Source organism: Platalea leucorodia (assembly GCF_965183815.1).
Source record: "Platalea leucorodia genome assembly, chromosome: 16".
Lineage (NCBI taxonomy): Eukaryota > Metazoa > Chordata > Aves > Pelecaniformes > Threskiornithidae > Platalea > Platalea leucorodia.
Window position 1 is genome coordinate 6586322 of NC_138838.1, and position 23250 is coordinate 6609571.

General features: G+C 45.8%; 1 protein-coding gene across 9 annotated transcripts in view; it reads left to right on the forward strand.

Annotated features, from left to right (window-relative positions):
- The window catches only part of AP2B1 (adaptor related protein complex 2 subunit beta 1), an 86449-nt gene that overhangs the window by 38524 nt on the left and 24675 nt on the right, over window positions 1-23250 (forward strand). For 6 of the 9 annotated variants that reach the window (XR_014229938.1, XR_014229939.1, XM_082328226.1 and 3 more), the window contains 5 exons: window positions 4064-4256; window positions 14481-14522; window positions 16425-16571; window positions 17838-17983; window positions 20514-20643. Coding sequence is in view for 7 of the 9 variants with exons in the window: in XM_082328226.1 (XP_082184352.1) it covers window positions 4064-4256; window positions 14481-14522; window positions 16425-16571; window positions 17838-17983; window positions 20514-20643 (658 nt within the window). In the remaining 2 variants the exon portion in view is untranslated. Of the gene's footprint in view, window positions 1-4063; window positions 4257-14480; window positions 14523-16424; window positions 16572-17837; window positions 17984-20513; window positions 20644-20820; window positions 22832-23250 lie in introns of those variants that run through there. The other 3 variants (XM_082328231.1, XM_082328230.1, XM_082328228.1) reach the window with 3 other exon arrangements.

Genomic DNA, 23250 nt, shown 5'->3' on the forward strand with positions numbered 1-23250 from the left:
TTATCGATTGTGTAGGGGCTTCAGCTTTTGCTTCAGCAACAGCACAGCTTTACAAGCCTCATTTGTGTAGAGTAATACCAGTTTCCTGGAACTGGCAAGTACAGGGATCCTTTGCTGTTGGAATATGAAATGGGGAAGGACTGGTAAAACTACCTTTCTCACTTGGTGCCTATAAAGCAAGGGGAGTGTAAAAGCCATCTAAGCCCCATCACTGAAAACTGATTGGGCTTAAAAGATGTCTAGACTGATACAGTTCTGTCTAACCTTTGCGGGGTGGGGGGAAAATGTTTTGGCTTATTGTCTGGAGCTTTAATGCTTCCCCGTGATCACAGTCCTGGAAGTGGGTTAGATCTGCAAGAGCAGGCAGTACAGTAGTCCTGGGCTGCGGCGGTGTTGCGTTGAGCCTGTTCCCGTGGTTCCTCATTCAGGTAAGCAGTACTATTTGCACTAATGGTATTAATTACAAATATAAGTGTGCTTTACAGTAGGAGGCAGAGTATCCAGGCTTACCTCTTAATAATATTCCCAAAGTGACATTTGGAGTGCTATTTTTTTGCTGTTGCGCTGATAAATCAGTGTGCGATGCTGCTCCTTTTCTATTTTCTGACACCACTTCTCTGCTATTCTTAGCAACTAAAGCTATTTCTGTAATGACTAGCTTTGGGAAGCCGAGTTGTTTTCTCCCTGCCTATGAAATCACGTCTGGCTGCATTGACCCAGGACCAGCAATCACAAGTCTACTAGTCAATTAAGAAAAGCAGTGGCCACTCTCCGCAGCTACCTCTCCTAGTCAAAGATTTGCCTCAATAGCAAAATGAGCTGGGGTGGGGGTAGCTTTGGTCTCCAGTGTTACCAGTCTTCCTCTACACTGTTGTTTCAGGTCACCACAGAAAGTAATGTTTTAGGGGGTTTTAGTCAGCTCGAGGAATTCAGCTTTTGCAAGGAGTGGTCTTTTCACTAGCTTCTTGTGTATACTGTGTACGTGGCTTGACTCTCTTGGCTCATGCTCAGACTGTCTGCTGAGCTCAAATCTTTTCTGACAATAGCAGTATTGTGCATTGCCCTGGTGGTGCTTACTACTAAATTACCTGTTACTTCAACATAAAACCTTCAGGCCTCAATCAGCAGTGGCAAGCTGAGGAAGCCAGAGCTGGGGGAAGGTCTGAAGGGTGCTCAGCAGAGCATGCTGCATACTGACGCAGTGCTCTAACCCATTTGGTAAATTAAAAAAAATGAGTGCTGTTACTTAATGGCATACCAGGCTTCTCCGATGTGAGCTCACCACATAAAGAGGCCCTATTATTGTGGTTTTCTGCTTTACTGTTAGCAAAAGGACAGTAAAACCTCACAAACTGATGCCAAGGCCTCCTTGTGCCATCTCACAGCATACCAAATTGCCACTTTCAGCCATGAGAATTACAGTGAGTAGCTCTGCAGGAGCGTGGTTGTGGGGAGCCTGAATTTGTGCATCCAGTATGATTTTACTGATTACTAAGAAATTGGTTTGCCTCTTTCTAGTGCTAAATGTGCATGAAAAGATACATGAAAATCTGTCAGTTTAAGGCGAGTTAAGGGTGTCCAGTGAAAGATAACCTCTTCACCTAGCTATTTGGAGTTATCTTTGTTACTTCTGCACCCCGGCAGCGACCATTCTGGTGGCTGACCCATTTGCTAGAGACTAAGGTATTCCTTCAGATTGCGCAATGACATAGAGGTGGAAGCATGGAGATGTCCACAATGAATGTGGCTTAAGAGAGTCAAGATTAACATTGCCTTGAGTAGATGGGCAGAAGTAGCTAGATGAGTGGTGCTTTCCTGGGTATAAACCTAGGAGGAGTTAGTAATGGTTGGCAGAATACGCTACACTGCATTTTGATTCATTTCATTTTCATTCAAAGCAGTGTAGGACAGGTTCCTTTCAGCTGTCAGCTGATGGAAAGACCCATTGAACAGCTCACAGATGGTAAAATGTTCCTGCCTCTTCAATGAGTCCAAGTGTCATAGAGTTGCAGATGAATCCTAAAGGGGAGGGGAGAAATCTCCTGATTGCTTGGCAGTGTTTCCTCATGTGGTGGCTCCCACCACCCCTGCTCAGCTATAACGCAGCTGGGAAATTTGGGGAGATGTTTACAGGGCTCCTGGGAGAGGAGGAGTCTGGTTAGACTCTGGCAGGAGTCCCCATTCCCACACAGGTGGCTGCAGGAAATTTTTGATTCTGGTTCAGGCTGTGCATCCCTTGTGACCCCCAACATCTGGGAACCGCTGCAGGCTGAACTCTTAGGAGGGCCAAATCTGCAATTCACATGGGCAAACCCAGCTGCTCGCCACTGCCCAAGATTATAAGGCAGAAAGCTCACATCAAGTCTTTTTGCCCTTTATACCCACATGTTCTATATTAATTTTTTTTCTTTCCAAGAAAATGCAAAGTTGTTTATACAAATCTCTTTAAAGAGAGATTCTGTACAGGAAATAGAAGGCTTGGTGTTTTGTTTTTTAATACAAACTGACTTAGCTTTGTCCTTTCCTAATTCCTGGTTGGGCTTTGGTGTAACTGCAGTTACACAAGACCTTGAAGGATTGCTTTATCTCCATCAGAAGAAGGATGAGTAAGTGCTGAAGAGGTGTGGTGTTACAGGGATTATATACTGGGAACGAACCAAGTGTGTGCACTACCGGCTTGTAATGTGCCTCTGCTCATACACGCTGTTCTTCCCAGTTCTCAGGTTGGGGGTGGGAGTGGATCACGGTAACCACTTGCTCTTCAAAAATGTTTTAGTTAGCTGTTCGGCATACTCAGAAGTCTCCCTGCTGAAGGCAGAAGCAGAAAGGACAACTAATATTAGTACTATTAGGGGTCTAAAGCTTTTAATGCAAAGAAGCTTTCAACCCTTTCTGTCGCTGCCTGGTAACTAATTCATTCTGCAGTCCTTATGCTACATCTTTTCCTCTTGGCACTGAAGCTGGGAGCAGCTTATACTCTGTTGCTAAAGCTTTCCCCTCAGTAACTGAATAAGGGTAAGGATGAGAATCGTGGCTACCCCAAATCAGGAGCTGCAATCCTTACAAAAGAGCCCCACTGTTAAACACCTTGTCAGGATGCTAATTCCCATGGCATTTGTGTGCAATTACCTGTTGGCTGCATCTGCAGTAATATGAGCTAGAAATAATTTTGTCAGTTACTGCTGGCAACAGGACACAAAATAGATTTTAAGTTATCTAAAATACTAGCATCTCTGGATTTAAAGAATAAATACATTGTAATGAGATCTCCAGGAGCTACAGTCAGTCTTTTTTTTTCCCTCTCCTTGTTGTAAAATTCAGTGGCAAGTGAATATAAAAGGTAGCCAGACTGCATATGATGAGAAATTTTGGAAGCTGTATAATGAGCATTTCTAGACTAGTAATTAGCATGCCTGCTAACTCAGAGGAAAGGAAATTATTGATAGAAGGGAGGAATCAATTTTAGATTGAGGTCTTTAATTAGAAAAGAGTTGTGAAGCTTGGCTCTGGTCAGTAGAAGGTGGTTAATTCTGATCTGTGGGGCATGGGTGAGTTCGCACTGGTTACAGTGAGGGCTCAAGGGTTTTATCAGTGTTAGGTCTCTGAGGAAATGTGGATTATTTTTTTTTTTTTTTTTCCCATGTAGTTCATGTAGAACATGTAGTTCTCCAGGCCCAGTGGGCTGAAAATCATCTCTCTTGGTTTCTTCTGAGCTGGGAAATAATTATTTTCAGTGCCGTAGTCCATGTAGTACTCATGGCTTATGGTTTTGGAGGGGTCTGCAGTTCTCAAGGTGGGCAGATTGAAGATTCCCTTTTCTGAACTGAAAACCATGCACGATGCATTGAAACTCTTTGTGCTCGAAGCATGTGTTGAAGAACCACTTGCCGTAGCACACTGCCTTCTACGTGGCAGTGGTCAGACCAGCTGCTAGGATGAGCTTTTAACTGACTTCTGCTCGTGAGCTACCTCTTGCTGTGTTTCCCCATGCGGAGAATCTGAAGCTGGAGACCGAAGGTGACTGATGTTTCTGTCTTCTGCTTCTTGTTCCTCCCACCCATAGCACTGATGCAGGCGATAGCCCCGTGGGCACAACGGCCACTACAAACCTGGAGCAGCCGCAGGTCATTCCATCGCAGGGCGACCTTCTGGGTGACCTTCTCAACCTGGACCTGGGACCCCCAGTGAATGTTCCCCAAGTGTCCTCCATGCAGATGGGTGCTGTGGACCTCCTGGGAGGAGGGCTGGACAGCTTGGTAAGCAGCATCCTCTTTAGCTTCAGCTGATACGAAATAATTGGAGCTGTGCTTATCTCTGCAAAGCCTTGATCATTTGTGCTTGTAATGCTTGGATCACTGAGCTCCCAGTGCTGAGTCCTAAAACTCCAAGAAGATTTAACCAGTGGTATTGTACCAACTTTCAGCAGGTTTTTCCTGCTATAAAACAAATGTTGCTGCATGCTGTAGAATCCCCACGGTCAGCGGATGTATTTGTTCTGTGCTTTTTCTGTCTGTAGAAAAAAACCCAAAAAGTTGTTTTAAGGATGTAAAGTGTCCCACTGCTTTGTAATTGATTCAGGCTCCCTTTCAGGAAGGCATTTGTTCCACCTGGTTCCCAGCCCTACTGAATTTCAGTGCAAAACTCTCAGGGCTGCAGGCCATAGCCCCGTGTCATCCCATTTGTATATTCTCCAGAGTATGTCATGGTTTAATATCGGTGACATTTTAATTGCAGTTAGGTCAAGAGGGAAGCACTCTGCGTAGTCCTCCCCATGCCGCAGCTGCTCACGAGGAGGTATTCTAGTACTAACAGGGTCAGGCTCCAGAGTATGAATAATCACACGTTGCTTCTGCTCTGGGGTGTGAGCTGGGCACGAGCTGCAATGAGAGAATCACTTAGCAAGGAGACCGCAGCAGTGGAGAGGAGCTCAATGCTGTGGTCTTACGCTGGCGGCAGCCAGGCATTGAGAAGCGGTGAATGTAATCATCGGCCTGGGAGTTGCTCCCATGGGCTGGAGCACAGCACGCAGATCCCGAGACCCTGGTGACTTGCCTACAGGGGTAAGAAGCAGCCTAGGTATATTTGCACCATGTAACCTGAGTAAGACTACCCCAGTGAAGATAGTGGGGTGTTTTTCAGACCTACAGTAGATTTGTCTTGCTTTGTTTTGAGGTTTGGCTTGTAGTGAGCTGGGCTGGGTTATCTGTGTGCCTGGTTTAGGTGTGCTTTCAGTTCTGAGTCAAGCTCTGAATAATAGAGGTAGGAGGCAGCTGGATGAACCCCAATGCAACAAATCCTTATTTGTCAAAGATTATTTTTTTAAGATGCCATAATCTTACTAAAGCAGACATTAAACACATTTCTAGCTCCAGCGCTTCATGAGCTAATGAACTGGAAACAATCTAACCCTTAATGGCATTGCCATTCACAGAGGTCAAATGTGCTTTAGCTTCTTGTGCCATCTAAACAGCAGTTTGCTTATTTAGCCGGGAGACTGCTTTTACACTGGGGAGATAAGGGATTAGGGAAATGGCTAAAGCTGGAGTTGCCAAGAAAGCAGACAGAGAGCCCAGAGCAGTGACCTTTGCAGCCTTTGCCCTGCATTGCAAGATATGCCACTAAGAAACTGGGGTTTTTAAATGTGTTAAGGCGTTGCAGAAAATGGTGCTATCTGTGGCAGCTCAAGATGGTTAGGCGTTAAATTCCTCTGTCTACACTGTCTTCCAGGCCACTTATAGTAACCCTTTGTTTCTCATTAGTGTCGGAGACAAATAAATGGGCACAGCAGGAGGACTAAAACTTGGTTTTGGGAAAAGACTTGTCTCGCAGTTGGCATTAATGGGCTTAATTTAGTGACCGCTTTGGCAGTAGAGCTATTAGTTGATATGGTACTAGGCTTTTACTTAATATTTTTCTCAAGCCTTAAGTAAATCCACGGGGCTGTGGAGTGTGATCTGACAAAGTGATCATGTCTGGACGGGGAGTAGCTGTGCCTCGGGCTGCGTGGGCCAGCACTGTCTGAGCTGAATTACTGGATGGGGTGAGCACTAAAATAAAAATAACTGAATGGCAGTGATTTTTCTCCCCCCCGGAATGCTTTCTATTCAAGTGCTGTTGCATCAAATGTCCTGTCTTCTCCTGATCCCTCGCATGTATAAGTGAATCTTTTCCTGGTAAATCTCTGTATTTCTCTGGCTTTTCCTTCCCTAATAAGCCTAATTAGTGTGTGAGTGAATGTGATCTGTGTCTTTGTTTATTGTTGTGGGCATATGTTTAACAAGTATCAAGCTGAGTTAACCCTAACCCTAGTATTAGCTAAATTGCTAGGCAGTGTCTCTTGGCTGCATGGCTAGCCAAGGGGATTGGCATTTGGATCTTAGGCTAATATTAAGCCACATTTGTGCAGTGCTAAAAACAGTCTCGAACTGCAGGTAGGCACATGCCTGATTTCTGTATGTGGTGAGGGGGTGAGATGCATCCCAAAGTGCCCCCCTTGAAGAAGAGCTGAGCTCGTCACCCTTTACCAGGGATCAAAAACGGCTAGGAACCAGGGATGGTGGCCACTGGGGCTGCTCGTGCAGTCAGTGGGGTTGGAGACTGAAATAAAATCTTCTTCCTCTGTCCTTACCAGTGTTCTGCCTATCAGTGTATCGGTAGGTGTAGCAATCCCTTCCTCTTTCTCCTCCAGGTACCTTATACACACATTTTCTTTATGTTATATTGCTGCCTGATTTGTTCCACTTTGAAGTTTCCCTCTCCATTAATCCTAAAGTCTTTTTTAATCCATTTCTTCCCCTGCTTTGTTGGGAAGACCGAGGCTCCCATACTCTCGCATGAAGCATGGAGTGGTGTGAGCAGTCCCTCTCTCCTCCTCAAACCAGACAGAGTTTACTTCAGGCCCTTGTGCTACCAGAAAATAACCCTGTTTGGGTGTGAATGCCGAGGTAGCTGTCTTCCTCTGTGTGCTGCTTTGAGCTTGCTTTTTCCATCCCTCCTGTTGTCTTAAGAGTCTAAGTAAGAGTACTGGAACAAAGCGTGGTTGGGGTCTGGTCTAAGCAAGGATTGAATATGCATTTTCCCAACAGGAATTTGTCTAGTGTAATTTTTTTTAAGGCTCCCAGTGATGGAGTTTGTACCACCTCTGCTGTTGATCCCTGTTTTCTGTTCATCACTAGCAGATCCCTTTTGGATCTCAGGTGACCTGAGAGGAGGCAGGGGAACATGAGATACTTGAATGCAGCATATTCTCTGCATTGTGTCTGGCATTATCTCTCAGCCTGAGCGGGGACCTAAGTTGCTCTACTGCCAGAGTACAGCAACTCCAAACCCCACTTCCATTTTCCAAGCAACTGTTTGATATGTAAAAAAGCCCAAATAAGCCTCTCTCTTACAGTGGAAGAAAATGGTTTGGGATGTGCTTGAGTTGATGCATGAAATCATGGTCTGTTGCTGTGATGGTGAGGTTGCGTCAGTGCTGTGAGTGTCTCAAAGGCAGCTGAAGGTCTGGAAGAGGCTGCTGGCAGGATCTCAGCCAGTTTGGCACATTCACTCCGTGTCACGCGTTGATCCCCTCGGATACTTGTTGCAGCTCTTGTGTATTTGCTAATGCCTCCTTTTCTTTGGAGGGCGTGTCTGTCTTCAGAGGGGTGCTCTTGTAGTGAAAGTCCCAACAGGACTAACTCAGATCAACGGCAGCATTAACTTCCACAGCAAATGTCATTCTGCATTTCCATTTCTCAAACTGTGGTTTTTTTCTTTTCTTCCAGGCATTTAAATAGAGACTGCATGGTGTAAAACTGGATAAACACCAAATTAACATTTTCATTTGAATTTTCCTCAGCATTGCTAGATATTTATCCCCATGACCAGTGAGACTCCAGCTGCTTGATAGGTTAATTTCTTTAGTGAGTAACTCTTATTTTATTTCCATAGTGAGTCCTGTAATTGGTGTTAAATGTAACATGCATACTGTGCATGCACAGATGCTGAGCATGTGTTAACAATTAAAAAAAAAAAAAAAAAGAAAAGGGGCCCTTAGTACAAGAACAAGATATGCTTTGCTTATAACCAGAGCAGACTCGCTATATGAGTTATGGAGAGCTGTTCTCTAGAGAAGAGAGCCAGCACTCGGCCTGCTCCAGGTTGTGCCTCTGTGTGCCACCCTGGGCAGATCTCATTCTTCTCTGCTTTGCTTTCTTTTCTGTAAAATGGTGACCAAGCCCACAGTGTAAAGTAGTGATACCAGTCACTAATGTGGGAGAAGCAAAACTTGCTTGGACAGCAGATTGCTGGGTGCAGAGTTGTGCATGCTGAGAGCTGGAGTTTGATGCTTGATGCCCTTAAAGCCGGCTCTTAAGTGGCTAAACTTCATGCAGATTATAGGCAGCCCTCCAACTCCTGGTTTACTGTTGATGTGGCGCTTCGTAGGATGTTTATCCATGCTGTAATGAGCCAGGGTCATTTTGCCTTGAAACCTTTTTGTGTGTTCATTTGCTCGGAAAACCCATTGGGCATGAGAGCTCCGTGTTGCCCAGCATGTTGTGCAGCTCACGGCGAGCCCGTGCGTTTAACGGGAGCAGGGCACTGTGGCCGGGAGCCAAGGAGGCTGGCTTTAAACCCGGGGGCAGAGCAGTAAATCTGTAGGAATGGACAGGTTTGGATTGTCTGTTATGTAAGGATTTTAATACTCTAGCCACTCATCTACAAGGATATTATTGATTCAAGGCTGGCAGCTGGTCAGATCGATTTATGTCCTGAATTGTAAAGCTGTTTGATAAACACTGGATATTCACAATTTTCTGTAATACCTGGACTGGTTTGGGCTGTTCCAGGTGGAGCTGTGCCCCTCTATGTAATTGGGTTGGATATAGGGGGGGCTGACCCCAGGGGTCTGTCCTGCGTGGTTCAGGGCTGTGTCCCACCACCGTGCTTGCTCTGAAGTGTGGTGGAGGGCTGGGACCCAAGCACTGGCTCACCTTCTCCTGTGGGATGTCCTGGGCTCTGGGCGCCTGTAGGGAAGAAGCCTGGGAAGAAATGCCTGCTCCAGCAGTCCTGAGTGCCTGCCTGATCCGAAAGGCTACCTCGTTTACCTTTTCCTGGAACTACAGTGTGAGAATGGCTATGCTAGGTCAGCCATTTATGCAGTGGATGTGATGCTTCCCCAGGCTGCTCCTCCAGCCTCCGACAAGGAGCTGAGCGTCTCCTTTCATGTAGGCTGTTCTGGTTTGATGAGCTACAAAGGACATCTGCTAGGATTCCTGACAAAGGGCATGTGTCCATTGCTGGAGCAGTGCTGATATGGAAGAGGAGCTCTTCTGGTGGGTCTCTCATTCAAGTCTGATTTAAGGCTGTTGCTGTAACAGTAATAGGACTGCTAGAGCTTTGTAGAGCTGCTTTTTTACACTTTAGAAAACGAAAATGGTTAGTACTTAGTTTCATTTGCTGATGGAAATCATTCAGCAAGGTAAAGCATTAGCAGTAAGTGCTACTGAAACTGGTGGCTGTGGTATTGGCAGCATGACTTGTCCTCCACCACCTTTGACACAGCTGTCCTTGGTTTGGACAGCAGCCCTTCTGCTCTGCAAACCTGGCTTGGCAGCATGAAAAGAGACACATAAAACAGGCAGCAAACAAAATACTGAAAATGCTTCTGTGTGAACCACAGCGGAGGCTGCAGTGAGATATCTACGGCCCCTCAGGAGGTCAGAAGATGCAGACCAGGCATGATCTGTCCTGCAGTTAAGATGCCTCTAACTAATCTAAGTTAGATTATTTAGACTAGTCTCTAATCTAAGCATTAGCGCAGATCAAGTGGCCTGCTAGCAACTGCACTCTCAGCATTTCAGTCAGTCCCATTGCCCGATTCTTGTTAGGTAAATGCCTTGTGTTCCTTGCTGCTGTGTTACTGGGTGCATGCTCTCATCTAGCTCCTTGAGCTGTGATGCTTAATTCTTCGTTTGGGGTACGAGGGAGGGAGGAGTCAGCAATAGTCCCCTGTTAACCTGTGAATTACAGCTCCATGAAATGCATGGCTGCTCTGAAAGCCCTGGCTATGCTATGGACGCAAGGCAAAGCTGTTGCTGAGCAGTGGTTGTTGCAGCTTCTGTCCCTGGCTCCACCCTCCCTGTTATTTTTTGGAGCTCCAAATGCCTCACGTCATGTTGCAGAAGTGATTGTAACCCCTCCGGATCACATGAACACTTCAACAGAGTCACTTCATTACAAGCTGCTGTTAAGATGCAAATAAACCCTCCTAATGCAGTAACTCCGGCACTGCTGCACTTCGTAAGTCAGCATAACTGCTTACATGGAGCTGAAATTACAGGGCGAAAATGCTCTTCAACTGCAGAGCAGCTGCAACGCCGTCCGAGCCAAAGTAAAGATGCCGATGTGGTTTGGGGAGAGGTGCTAGTACTGTTTTTGTTGATAGAGGGTTGAGCCCAGCCTCTTCTTTAAACCCATGTGGCCGCTTGAGTGTTGTTGTGGCAGGATGGGTTTGGAGGGAATAAAGAGAATTCCTGTTTGAAGAACTTTGTGCTTTTGGTGGCCAAGGCTCCCTGTTCATCCCCTGCTCATCTCCTGAAGCTGGCAGCTTTTCATCCTGGCCAGAGGCTTTGTACTCTTCAGCAAGAGGTAAGCCTGCCAGCTTGGGGCTCAGGATCAGGGCTTTGCAGCGCCACAAGTTCCCAGCCAAAAGTTCCCCTTGGCCATCCTGAGACCAAGTGGCAGCCCTCGTCCACCCCACCTTCATAGCGAGCCGTTCAGCCTGGGTAGGGCTGGCAGCTGTATTAACGTGGTCCTCTCCTTGCGGGGCTGTCGCCTGCTCCCATGTAAGGCAGGTTCACGTTGTCCTTCCCCCAGGAGTGTCTTTCCGCCCATGAGATGAATGGAAACGGTTAACTAGAGCTGCCAGCCCTGGGGAATTGGTTCAGCAGCACTTCGCGCCTGACTAATATCTGCTTCTTTCCTTCTGCACTCTGCCTGTCACTCCAGATGGGAGAGGACACTCTGTGGGTAATTGGTTCCTGTTCCCTCTGTCTTCCTCCTTCCCTCTTATTCACACACATTGCTGTTACGGTCTCTTCCATCATTTGAGTTTGGAATAAAGTTAGATCTCAGGCATCTTGCAGGAGGATGGGGTAAATGAGACCTGTAGTTTCTGAATGGGGAAAGCATTGGTGATATGGGAGGGTGATAGGCAAGAAAAATGGAGAAAGGGACTTCTGTGCCACTACAATGGGTAGTGCACCCCAGATCTGATGTGGAATTGATTGTGTTAGTTCTTTATTAACTTTTCTCCCCTTTAATTTCTATTGAAGCACCTATGTTGCCACTTCTCTTTTCACTACGTAGGCAGAGCCAGCTCTGCCTGTAGGGACCTGGTGAAGCTGCCAGCTCCTTGGAGCTTGCTCTGCGGCTTGGTAGTACGCATCTGCAGTGCTTGGTCCCAAGCATAGGAGCCAAGAAATTGGCAGGCTGCTGTGTGCAGACCCCTCCTATGAGTAAAGTGGGGCTTCAGGAGGAGCAGGTCAGAGTCTCCTGGCGTTGGAAAGAGACCTTTCCTACCACAAAGCAGAGATGTTGGGTGCAATCTAGAAATGTAAGGAGGCTCATGGTAAATTCTCTGAGCCAGTGAGGGTTTTTTTTTTCTCCGCCTTGTAGGGGGTGAGAGCTGGAGTGTTGACTCAAGACAAGCAATAAATCCAATTTCTACTTTTCCCCCAAGGCCTGACAGCTAGGGAAAATGGAAAACTTGTGGATAGCTTGAGGAACCCCAATATGTCATTCCTTCCCTCCTTCACAGTGAGTGCACGCACATACCAGTGTATGGGTTTCTTCGAGGTTGGATTCCTAGCCTGCAGCTTCTGATGATGAGTAGTAGGAAATGGTAGAATAGTTAACATCTGGCTTGATTATGCAGAATTACTCAGTCATTTCCATAATACCCCTTGTAAAATGCTTGCTGCTTGATAAACCAGTCTTTCTTCTGCTTCAGACAACAGTACTGGAAATCCTCCATGCATACAATAATATCTGGAAATGAAGTGGGTTCTTCAGCTTTTTCTCTTTTCCTTTGGACTTCACTGCCTGTCCATATAAAGTGTGAAGTTCATCTGCGTGCAAGACTATGAATAGGTATGAGGTGTAATAGTTGCATTTATTACTCCTCAGTGAGCCAGTAACAAGTTGTAAATGATTTGATATATTAATCTAAAACATGGCTTGGCTTAAAGAGCAGGCTGTAGAACAAACCTCTCTTCTGCCAGGCTGTTTCAGTGGGGGAGACGTGACAGTGTAATAAGCCCTATTTTATAAGCTCAATATTAATTGGATTTGCATCCTCTGGCTGGCTTCCTTTGGTCCGTGACTGATCCTTCTTTTGACTTTGGAATCGTTCATTCTGATCTGTTATCTCTTAAGTAAGCTAAGGAAAACTGGACTCGTGCACTGCTGTGGGCAGAAAGAGGATGGGTTGCTGTATGAAGAGGTGGCTGTTGCAGAAGATGAGGGACCTCCTATAAATTTGTGCCGTGACTTCAAGTAGGGATAAACTGAGGCTCACACAGGGGAAAAAAGCTCTTAAGGCTTCTTAACAAAAGGCAAATTTTGTGTGATTTGTACTCCTCTAACATCTACTTATGGTAGCTAATATTGCATCAGGTGGCTCCTGTGGGGACCAGGGGAAGGAGAGATGCCAGGGGATAGAAGGGGGATCCAGAACAGCACAGGGATTTGTCAAATTTTACAGGTTTTTTGGAGGCTAGTCATTATCTAGTAAGTCACTGTCTTGCAACCTCGCTGCTGTTCTCCAGGCATTTTATCCTTTTTATCTGTGCTCTGAGGGAGAGAAGTAGGAAGCTTTATGGTATTTCTTGACCAGTGTAAAATACATTTGCCATGAGAACTCCTAGGGAGCAGGCTAGCGGGGGCCAGAACAAAGTTGAATTTCCAGGTCTTTTGTGCAGAGGGAAAGGCTTGGAGCCTTTTTGTCTTTTAAGCATGCACACTCGTGGAAGCTTCTGCTTTAGCTGTATGGTGTGTTTTTTCGATATCTTATCACACCAGCATATATTTGAATAACATACCTAGAGCCTCTGTTGATCCAGTTTGTCAAATGCTCTTTTAAAACAAACAACCCTCCCCAAACCCTGATCAAATGGAATAGCAAAGCCATCAATGAGGTGAGCTCCGCTGTTCTGGTCTGCCAGCCCAGCCTTTTCCCCATGGGGCCGGCTCCTACCTCAACCCTGCACTTGCTTCATCCTCCATGCATGTTGTTGGGGCATGATCCTTGTCTGAATGTGACCCACAAAACCCTTGCACTAGGCAAAAAACTGTCATAGTCTTCTGAACAAAAGCCTAGGACACAGATAAGCCTGGAGATGTCTCTGTAGTGAACAACCGCTGCAGATCTGTGCTTGTTTCCTCCTGGCTATCAGTCATCTGTCGAGTGCTTTATAAATATTCACAGGAGTGATGTTGTACTCACAAACAGCACTTGTAGCCAGCTTTGGAGTCTGTCCTGATCACTGAATTCTCTCAAGCGTGTAGAATGGCATGGATGTTTAAAAAAAAAAAATGGGCTCTATCACAGAGAAAGTGGTCTGGATGCTTCGTAAAGGGAGTTCATGGTAGGACAGCTTCTAGGTGGGCTGCAGGAGGGGTGGGCAGAAGGGCTCCGAGGAGGATGTAGCGTTCATGGAAGGTTGTGCGGGTGGTATACCATAGCTATTTCAGTCACTTCAAACTGGAGCTTGGCAGAGATCGTTACTGAAATATCCTAGTGCACCATAAGGTCTCTTTACTATTTGAGTGGCCCATTAGATCATGAAGCTGGGTTTGTCCTCTCTAAGGGAGGGGAGCGTCTTCAAAGTGAAGACAAAGCCCACCTATCTGAGCTGTTGCAATAGCCGGCACGCATCCTATTCTCTTTCTTCCTGGTTATTGAAGAGAGCCGGGTGTCAGAGGAACGTAGCCAAGATGCATTGTGTTTTCTTGTAGTTCGTAGCTGTTCCCTAGAAAACTAAAGCTTTCAGGAAGTGAGCTTCCTGTCAGTTTTATTTTTATTCCATTTCACAGTTACCCCACTGGGTTTTGTGAAGCTGCTCAGGACTGCTGGCAGCCAGCGTGGTGGGTTGAAGGGAAAGCACTGATGCATGAAACATGAGGAACTGCGCAGAGTTTGTGGTACGGATGACAGGAGCAAGAGGGGATGAGTTTTTGTTCTTATTAACCTGCAAAACGCTCCTGTCTGCAGTCGGTGTGGGGGGTAGTTCTCTGAATAGCTCTGCTCACACAACAGCAAAAAAGCCCCTCTGTTCCCTGTGCTTTCCCGTCATTGCATTTCTGTCTGTCCTGTACGCAGCAAGCGAGTGCGAGGTGCTCGCAGCAGTGCGGTCAACTGAGCTCCACTCCGGCCATCTGACACTTGGCTTAAATGAACTCGGTCTTTCTCTCCTCTCTCTCCTTCTCTCTTTCAGCTTGGCAGTGACCTTGGCGGGGGCATTGGAGGAAGCCCGGCAGTAAGTGCCATTCCATTTTTTTCCCCAATTTAAAAAGCTGCTCAAAGCTCAGGGTTTTTAAATACAACCTCACCCATTATGTGCTGGAAGATGCTTAAATCCCTGAAGATGTTTGAAAATGGACAACTGCAACTGAAACACACAGGTCCCACCTATGTTGCTGTGAGTCCAGCTGTCGCCTGGGCTTTCCTAAGAGCAGCCAGGGCCAGAGCTGCTGACTCTATCTGCTTAGCTCTTCTTTCTCAGAGCTTTTAGTTTGAGCACCAGCATTAACGTTGGCAGTACCCCAGTCCTTGTGCAACTGCTTTGGCAGCTGAAAGGCCAAGGATGCTCGCCTCTCTACTCACGCAGCCTGTTTTGTTGTAACGTTAACCCAGCGTCACCACGGGCTGAACTCGGTGCTTTTCTCCTCCCAGACGCCACATAAGATTTTTTCTTGGACATCAGGATCAAGTGCTCTGAGCTTTCCTGCTATGTGTGGTCAGTGCTGAACTCTGCCTGCCACTGGCCTCCTTCTCTGTGCCTGTGCTTTGTGAAGTGTCCTAGTGCCTAGAGCGCTTGCCAGGACATGGGAGACTTTCAGGCTGCTTCCAAAGCACCCTTGGCTTCAAATGCATACCAGCTTCTTCCAGGAAAGCATGGGAAAAGGATGCAAGATGACTTGGAGACGTGGTGGGCAGGAGGGAGTGGGCCTCCAACCCACAGCCAAAAGCAGTCTCCTGGAGAAAGCTCCGGTCCCTCTTCCCAGGACTGTGTAGCCAGTAATTCAGTGAGGACAGCATACTCAGTTCGGAGTGAGGGCTCTTCAGAAACCCTTGTTATGGCTGCAGTCATTCTCTCTCCTTCTTTCCCTGTGAATCTTGCAGTCCTTTCTAACTTCAGCATGAGGGCAGAGGAGAGCTGGTGGTACAGTACACCTGTAACCCCCAGGCAGTACACACCAGGACGTGGGAGCTACTTACTCTGTAGAGATCATACCTACAAAGCCAGGTCTCTGCCTTCCTGGGCCAACATAAACCCACCAAGCAGTTCTGTAAAACCACTGGTCCTCCCTGTTCAAAGAGTTGATGGAAACATCACATCTCAGGTGGGTTCCTGAACACGGAGCAGCAGTGAGACTTCAGACCCAGACCTGTCATCAGTATTTCCTATTGCCTGCTTTAGTCATTCAGCCTGTTTCTGGGCTGCTGACTGGTGAATCCTATTCTCAAGCACATAATTTCTGCTCACAGAAAAGAAGAGAAGTTGAGAGTCTCACTTGAGTGTGACTGTTTCACCTGGAGCTGGGTACCTAAAGGTTAATATTTCATGTTTGGTGCCCTCATTTAAGTCCTGAGAGGGAAGGATTGCCCTTCCTGCAGAAAGGTTGTCCTCTGGCAGACAGAGACAACTAGTTCTGCTTCATGTAATGAACCTTTTGGACCACAGAGCTGAGAATGCAGAGCTCTGGCTTTGGGTGGGAATATGCAATATGGTCGTGACTCCCTTGCTATCTCTGGATATGCAAAATCTTGCAGATTCCTGAAGACTGTTGTAGTTGGGGAAAGATTTGAAGCATTTTTTCTTTTCCCTGGGTTTATGTAGGGTAGGTCCACAAAGCATATTGTCTTTATGAGAAGCAGAGATGGAGAAGAAAGATTCCTCTACAGTGGGAATAGATAACTGGAGCTATAAAAAATTATGTGAAAGCTATTGCATGGTTGAGGTGACAGCCGAGTGTAGGGATTAGTTGCCAAGAGCTTTGGAATTCAAATGCATTATTTAGCACTATTGATAATTCAGCGGGGAAGCTGCAAATGGCTTTAAAATATTTAGGATATTGCCCGAGTTCATGCTTTATTAAATAAGTAGTGTTCCTCATATGTGGTGTTAATCAGTGCTTGTTCTTTCTAACCCCTCCAGGTGGGGCAGACCTACATTCCCTCTTCCGTGCCAGCCACCTTTGCCCCTTCACCCACCCCGGCGGTGGTGAGCAGTGGACTCAACGATCTCTTCGAGCTCTCATCTGGTATAGGCATGGCTCCTGGAGGATATGTGGCTCCCAAGTCTGTACGTAAGGAAAAAGAACATCCTCAGTATGTTGCCTTACCTTAGGCTACAAGAAGTCTGAGATTGCTCACTTGTCCCTTTATTGCTGGTCTTTTGGTGCTGTCAGGGCACCTTAGTTCAACTCAGTCCCTTTAGGGATGCCCTGGGTTTTTCCCAGGCAGAGTAAGAGTGTGTTGGAGACTGTGTTAGTTGTTTGTTGCAGACTTCTGGTTTTTTAGCAGTTCTCTCGTTTTGCCTGTAACAATGTTACTCTAAAGAATGGCTTATATAAGATAGGAGAATTTCAGTTTTGTCAGAGCAGATTTCCTGGAGACCTGCTTCTTAGCAAGTTTCCCAAGGAAACTGAGGGCAGGATACAATTTGCTACAACTTTCATAGAAGATTCGCTTATTTGGAGGAATCCAGTGTGACAGTGAAGATCAAATCAGGTGATTGGGATGAGAGTGCCGCAGCGTAATGCGGATAAGTACTCTGTTAGTGACAGAGATCACAGATGCACTGACTGAAGCATGCTCAGTCTGAAGGGTTCATGAGATGCGGAACATGGTTCTGGTAATGGGCTGTGGAGCAGCCACAGTGAGCTCAGGGTTAGCCTGAAAGGGAATAAACAAAAATTAGCACTCTTATTAAAAAACTAAAGTCATCCTATGAAATCTAGGATCTCAAGGTACTGCAGAGCATTCTCAAAGCTTTGGGTCCTTAGCTGCTTGCAAGTATTAAACCATATATAAGACCAAGTGTGAAAGAACCCAGTAATTTTGAGCTGAGTACTTCATTTTGCATCCCTCAAATTTGAGTCTGGGTTTTTCTCCACCGAGATGATTTGGGAATCCAGAACCCAAACAGCTAATAATATCAGCCCTGTAATTTTATTTGGTTCAAACTTTAGTATTGTCCTGCCTCTAATAGCCCAACAGATCCTTGGAGAAGCCTGTCCATCAGCAGACTTGGTAAGTCTCGCGTTAGTGTGATGGACACAAGCTTTTGCTGTTTCTTGTGCACAGTAATGTTATATTTGAATTCTTATGTGAGTGCTGTGAACAAATATGGATTAGGAGCAGCAAGCTTATTTCTGATTGGTGAGCTTGATCCTTTCAACACCCGATGTTGTATCTTCCCTGTAGTGTTTCTTTAGCATTTGTGGGCTTCATGTGCCAATGTAGCTGGGTTTCCAAACTCAGGAGTTTCCTGCTGTTTGGAAAACTGTGCTTGTTTGTTATCTTTAGGCCAGACTTCTCATGCTGAATGACATCTCTTGTGTTCAAGGTTTGGTTGCCTGCAGTGAAGGCTAAAGGATTGGAGATCTCGGGCACATTCAGTCACAGGCAGGGACACATCTACATGGAGATGAACTTTACCAATAAGGCTTTGCAGCACATGACCGACTTTGCCATTCAGTTCAATAAGAACAGGTAAGAAATCAATACGCTTTATCCACTATGTCAAAAAGATTGCGTGCTCCTATGGAAGGAGTCTGTGTCTACACTGCTAGATATAGGGAGGACTTTTATGTAGGTATATAATGCAGTCATGGAAACAGCTGGATGATACAGCCTGAACTCTCCATCACACCACAGTTGTGTGAAAGGGCTGAAAATACAGACTGATAAATCTGTGAGGAAACAGGCAGCAGACGGTCCTGTCGTTCTCCTAGCTCTGAGACAGCATCTGCCCCATTTAATCTCTGCAGAGTTTTAAAGCAGCCTCATGAGTTGTTAGGCAGGTTAGTGGTTTTATAGCCAGTAAATGCCCCGCGGAAAGCGAGAGCATAAACAGGCAAGCATTTGAGCTGCACAACTATCAGTCTGTAATGCCTCTACCTCCTGACTTAATTGCTGTGCTGCCCCTCAGACTGTCTGGAAGTACAGGTCTCATTAATAAAGCTAATTGTTGATGAAGAAGTTGCAAGGTAAGAGCCTATGGCACATGTTTTCCCTGTAATTGGCAGCAGAACAATTTTGTCAGAAGGAGCAGGCACTTGAATCTTTAGAGCATACAGATTGTTCTCAGAAACCTATCTCAGCCAAAAGACATGACATGGCAGTACAGCTACAGTGTCTTCCCACAAATACCCTTCTCAGCTTATTGTGTGCTTTGCTATATGTTATCTTGAGCAAGGACCGGGCTAGTTCTTATCAAGAATATCTTGTGACTGAAATGTTCCCCGTATTTCATAATATCCTTTCACTGGAAAAGGGTTTCTGTACTAAAGATCCACTGAAACCATCTCTTTAATATCACTGTTAGCCTTGCAAATTTGGGATTTCTTGGGACGAATAATATTTACTTACAAAAGACATTATGCTAAGTAAGTCTTAGTAAATGTTCTCCCTGGACTGTTATATTTTCTGAAGAGTTTTGCTAAGCTGCTACATGCAAATGTTTCATGCAAATTGACCTGAAAAAAAGCTGTTTTGCTTGTGATTTTTCCCCATACATCAAGCTGTGTTCTAGCCACACCTACATGGTACTTCTCAAGGATGTAAGAAGTTTAAATACTGTACAGTAAAACAGCAGTTTCTCCTTTTGCAGCGTATCTGCACACGATCCATATACAATCTACTACTATTTACTCTTCTACAAACACTATTCTCCTGTCACCGCTTTCCAGTGTGGCTGGTGCATTGGAAAGAGCTGCAGTGGGCTGGCTCTTTAGGTTTAAATATGAAGGTTTGTGATTGGGAAGTTTCTACTGCTTTTTCCTCTCTCCTGCTGCTACTAATTGCATTCACTGCAGACTTGGAATAAAGCATTTAAAAAAAAAAAAAAAAAGAATGCTAGAGCTCTAGCGTGCTGTAGTACCACAGCCACTGGGTAGCAAAATGCAACTTTATTTTCCCTCTGAGTCTAAGGGAAAACACTAGAGCTTATGTTCCCCAAGGTGAAATGGCTGCAGAAGGCAAATCACGTGGCTAGGCCCTTGCTGAAAATATTCTTATTTCAGCTCCCTAGAGCTGAAAACTATGGAGAACAAAGAATGGGGCATCTGCTGGTTTCTGAAAGAGTGACATACCTCATACACATGCAGCTGACTCTGTGCAGAGACAGTATCAGTTTTTTAGTGCATAAAGTAAAAATACACACCATACATCTGTGTTCCTGTAAATGCTCTATCACCTTCTGAGCTAATGTGAATTACACTAAAAAGAAATGCAGTCACAAATGGACACCAAAACTATCTTATACATCTCAACTTCCATCTGCTTTTGAAAAGAAGCTGGTACATAGTACAGAAGCGCTATGTTAAATGTTAGCTGCTCTTCCTCTTCTCCACACTAAGTAGAGGTGCCTGTGGAATTAAATGCCTCTTGGACTGAAGGGGCAAGTAAACATTTGCTGTGCTGTGGTGGCATACATCCCCAGCTGAAGGAGCCTCAAACAAAGCAACAGAGCCAGACGCTGTCATTCGGGACTAGACAGCTGGCTGCGTTGATTCATTTGTTCTACAGTGCTCTGTTACAAACCACGTACTCCTCCTTGGCTATGTATTTGTTCTGTGTTGGCTCCAGTTCCTTCTTCCGTGGCTCCCAATGATATAACAGCCACGCAGTGTTTGATATACTCTACTTCTGGTGCTCTGCAGCTCTGTGAGAGAGAGCCCCCAGGCCTGAGTCTGAGTGCAGGTGCCGCTCCTTGCTAGGCAGGCTGCTGCTCAGCACGTAGAGCAGCGCTGTGCGGGTAATGGAAGAGCTCCCAGATGCTGGTCCCCTGGGCAGGATGGTGCATGTTGTCAGGGAGACCAGCCTGATTGAGTTTCCTGGGCCTTGTCCTACTTTGAGTGTCTGCCATGGTGCACGTTTTGAGCTGTGTTCCTCCCCTGGAGTAACAGCAGGGGCAGCTCAGGAGTAATGGGAAGTTGAGCCAGCTTGTGCTTGGCAAAAAGGGAATAGGTGTTGGGCAATGTAGTGCTGCTCTCATCGCCTCTGTTTTTCTCTTGCCCAGCTTTGGGGTCATCCCGAGCACCCCATTGGCCATTCACACGCCTCTGATGCCAAACCAAAGTATCGATGTCTCCCTGCTCCTCAACACTCTGGGACCAGTCATGAAAATGGAGCCTCTGAACAACCTCCAGGTAAGGATTGTCTCGTTCTGGGCAGCGGGGGGATCAGTGGGTGCTCAGCCCAGTTTGTTTGGCTCAAGACAATGTGGTAAGACTCTAGTAACAAAATACCATGTGTATAGGGTAAGCAGGCAGACCTCATGGATGTGGGCTATGAGTCTGGCCAAAACTTCCTATTCCTTTTTCTAGTCTCTTCCAAGAGGACTGAAGCAGACACTTCTTGAACTTTGTGAGTTTACCTTTTCAAACACCTCAAACCCACTGCTTGCATCTGTGTAGATTAAGGTCTTTGCTCCAGTAACACTCTTCTTTAAACTGGGCTCGAGGTTTGGTTGGGCTTATGAACTGGAGCTGGTCTGAACAGAGAAAGTACATGCCTGTGGTGGAGCAGGCAGTGAGAGCAGTCAGCAAGAATTGAGGCAATTAAAGGAATTGCAGGAAAGGTGGCAACTGCTGAGTGATTAATATTTCTCTAGTGCTCTTAACTTCCAGGGTGCTTTACAAAGGCATTGGCACATTCCTGTCCTGGGTAGCTTAATCCGATGTAAACAAGATGTGTTCCAGGAAAGGCAGGGGAGAAGTGACGTAAGCAGCCAGTGTTTCGTTAATGAGGCTGTTGGTGTGTGTCGGGCACAGCATTCCCTAGAAGTGTTTTTTTTATCAGATTGGGCTGCCAGTCTGATAAAGGCACGACAGATCCAGGGAGATGTTCCCCTATGGTTTGGACCAGAGACCGTCTCCATCAGTCCTGGCATGCCTCAGGGGCGTTGGTCCCGAAGCACTCATGGGGCAGACAGTTCTCCCTGGCAGGAGGCTCTTCCCTGGTGCTGCCATGTGCAGCCAGCCTGTGGAGCGCAGCTCAGCGACTGACTCCTCTCTGCTCTGTGTAGCTGGGTCCTCCAGGATGATTTTCCCAGTATCCAAGAGTGCAGTTAACTTGCACTGTAGCATGTCTCACTCGCCTCAAGTCTCCAGGAGATGGAACTAGGTTGGGTTTCTGTAGTGTAGCAGCCCATAGAGGGAAATATTTTGAAGCAGCTCATTCTCTTTTTAGATTAAGGGTATGCAATGGAAGTTACTATTTATTCTGCCTGAGCAACTGTTTTTTCCCTTCTTTTGACTTCCATTCTGGGGCTTATGACTTATTGATGAGTCTTTGGGCAAACAGCTCAAAATAGCTTCTCTGGCGCTCAAACGAGCAGTCCTACACTCCGGCTCTGAGCTCAGTCGTGCGATGGGGGAGCATGCGGACAGTGAATGAATTACATGTGCTTGTCTCCCACAGAGGGCCCTTCCAGCTTGTGGAAAAGCTGGGTTCCCTCTGCATCCAGGTCGTGAGGATGTGGTTGCATCACTGCATTTGGGTCAGCTGTGGTAAAACCTGCCTCCTGCTCTGAAGCAAATTTGGAAGTCTCTAGGAGGTGATGGTCCTGATCTGCCTCCGTAACACTGGGGACTCTCTCAACGAGACATTCTCAAGTTGCTGCTTCCTTTGATCAGGAAGGAAGTGAAGTATTTGGGTTATTAAATCTCCAAAGGAATCAGAACACGGTTTGTTTCTTGTAGCATCTTCTGCTAGAACAAAGCAAAGAGAAAACATGCGAGGAAACCTCCGGCTACCTTATATTGAGACAGCAGAGCATTCATTAGTGCCAGACTTAGTTGCTAATTTGCTAGCTCTCTCATTGCCATAGAAGTTGGCTGCCCTTTTACAATTGGGGAAGCTGCCATATGGAGTAATAGTATATTTCTCTGCAAAGAGTTGAATCATGATAGCAGATGCCAAGTTAAAAAGAGCACTCCCCTTACTTTTTTGACAGCAGTGGGTTTGATGGAGATCTGTCATTGCCCTGACAGCCAAGGCTCTGGTTTTGTTTTGTGAGTTCATGTAGAAATTATCTGTCTTGAAACATTCAGAAATCGTTTTGGTGACCTACTTAGGGAACAATTTATAGCATAATATAGGAGTGGAGAATACAAATGTTCCTGTATTCATTGAAGAACCAAAACACTCATCAATTTGAATTTGCTTAATGCGGTTTTTCTGAGCTGGGGAGCATTGAAGTAGATGCAGGGCTGGTTTGAACCTGAGGACCTTATGTTCATCTCCTGTTCTGGTGGGGTTTTTTTGTTTTAGTAACAAGAAAAATAAGTCCTGAAGTAACCAAACTGATAGCTTTCAACTTTTTGTCATGTTAATGAGAAACTTCAAAAGCTAGTTGTACATTCCTTAGGCAACTGTTTCAGAAGTAATGAATTCAAGTCTTGTTCAGGTTATTTTTATTACTGTTTCTAATCGTTCACCCGATACAGCTGGTTTAATCTTAACATTTGTAATCACGTAAAGAAACTAAAATATTTGACAAGTTAACAAAAAAGCCATTTTTACAAGAAGATGATGAAGACTGAAATATTTTCAGAGGCTTACTTAGGTAAAATATAACTATGGTTCCCAACTGAAGTCTTCTGTTTGCCAGTCACCTTGCATCTTGTGATAATGAACAGCAGGCTTCTCCCTCCCATTCCAAAGTAGTGATGATGTTTCTTGACCTGTTGACTCAGATTCAACCCCCAGTCAAACAGTGATTTATTCAAAGGATAAAGTCAGGCTGGGCACAG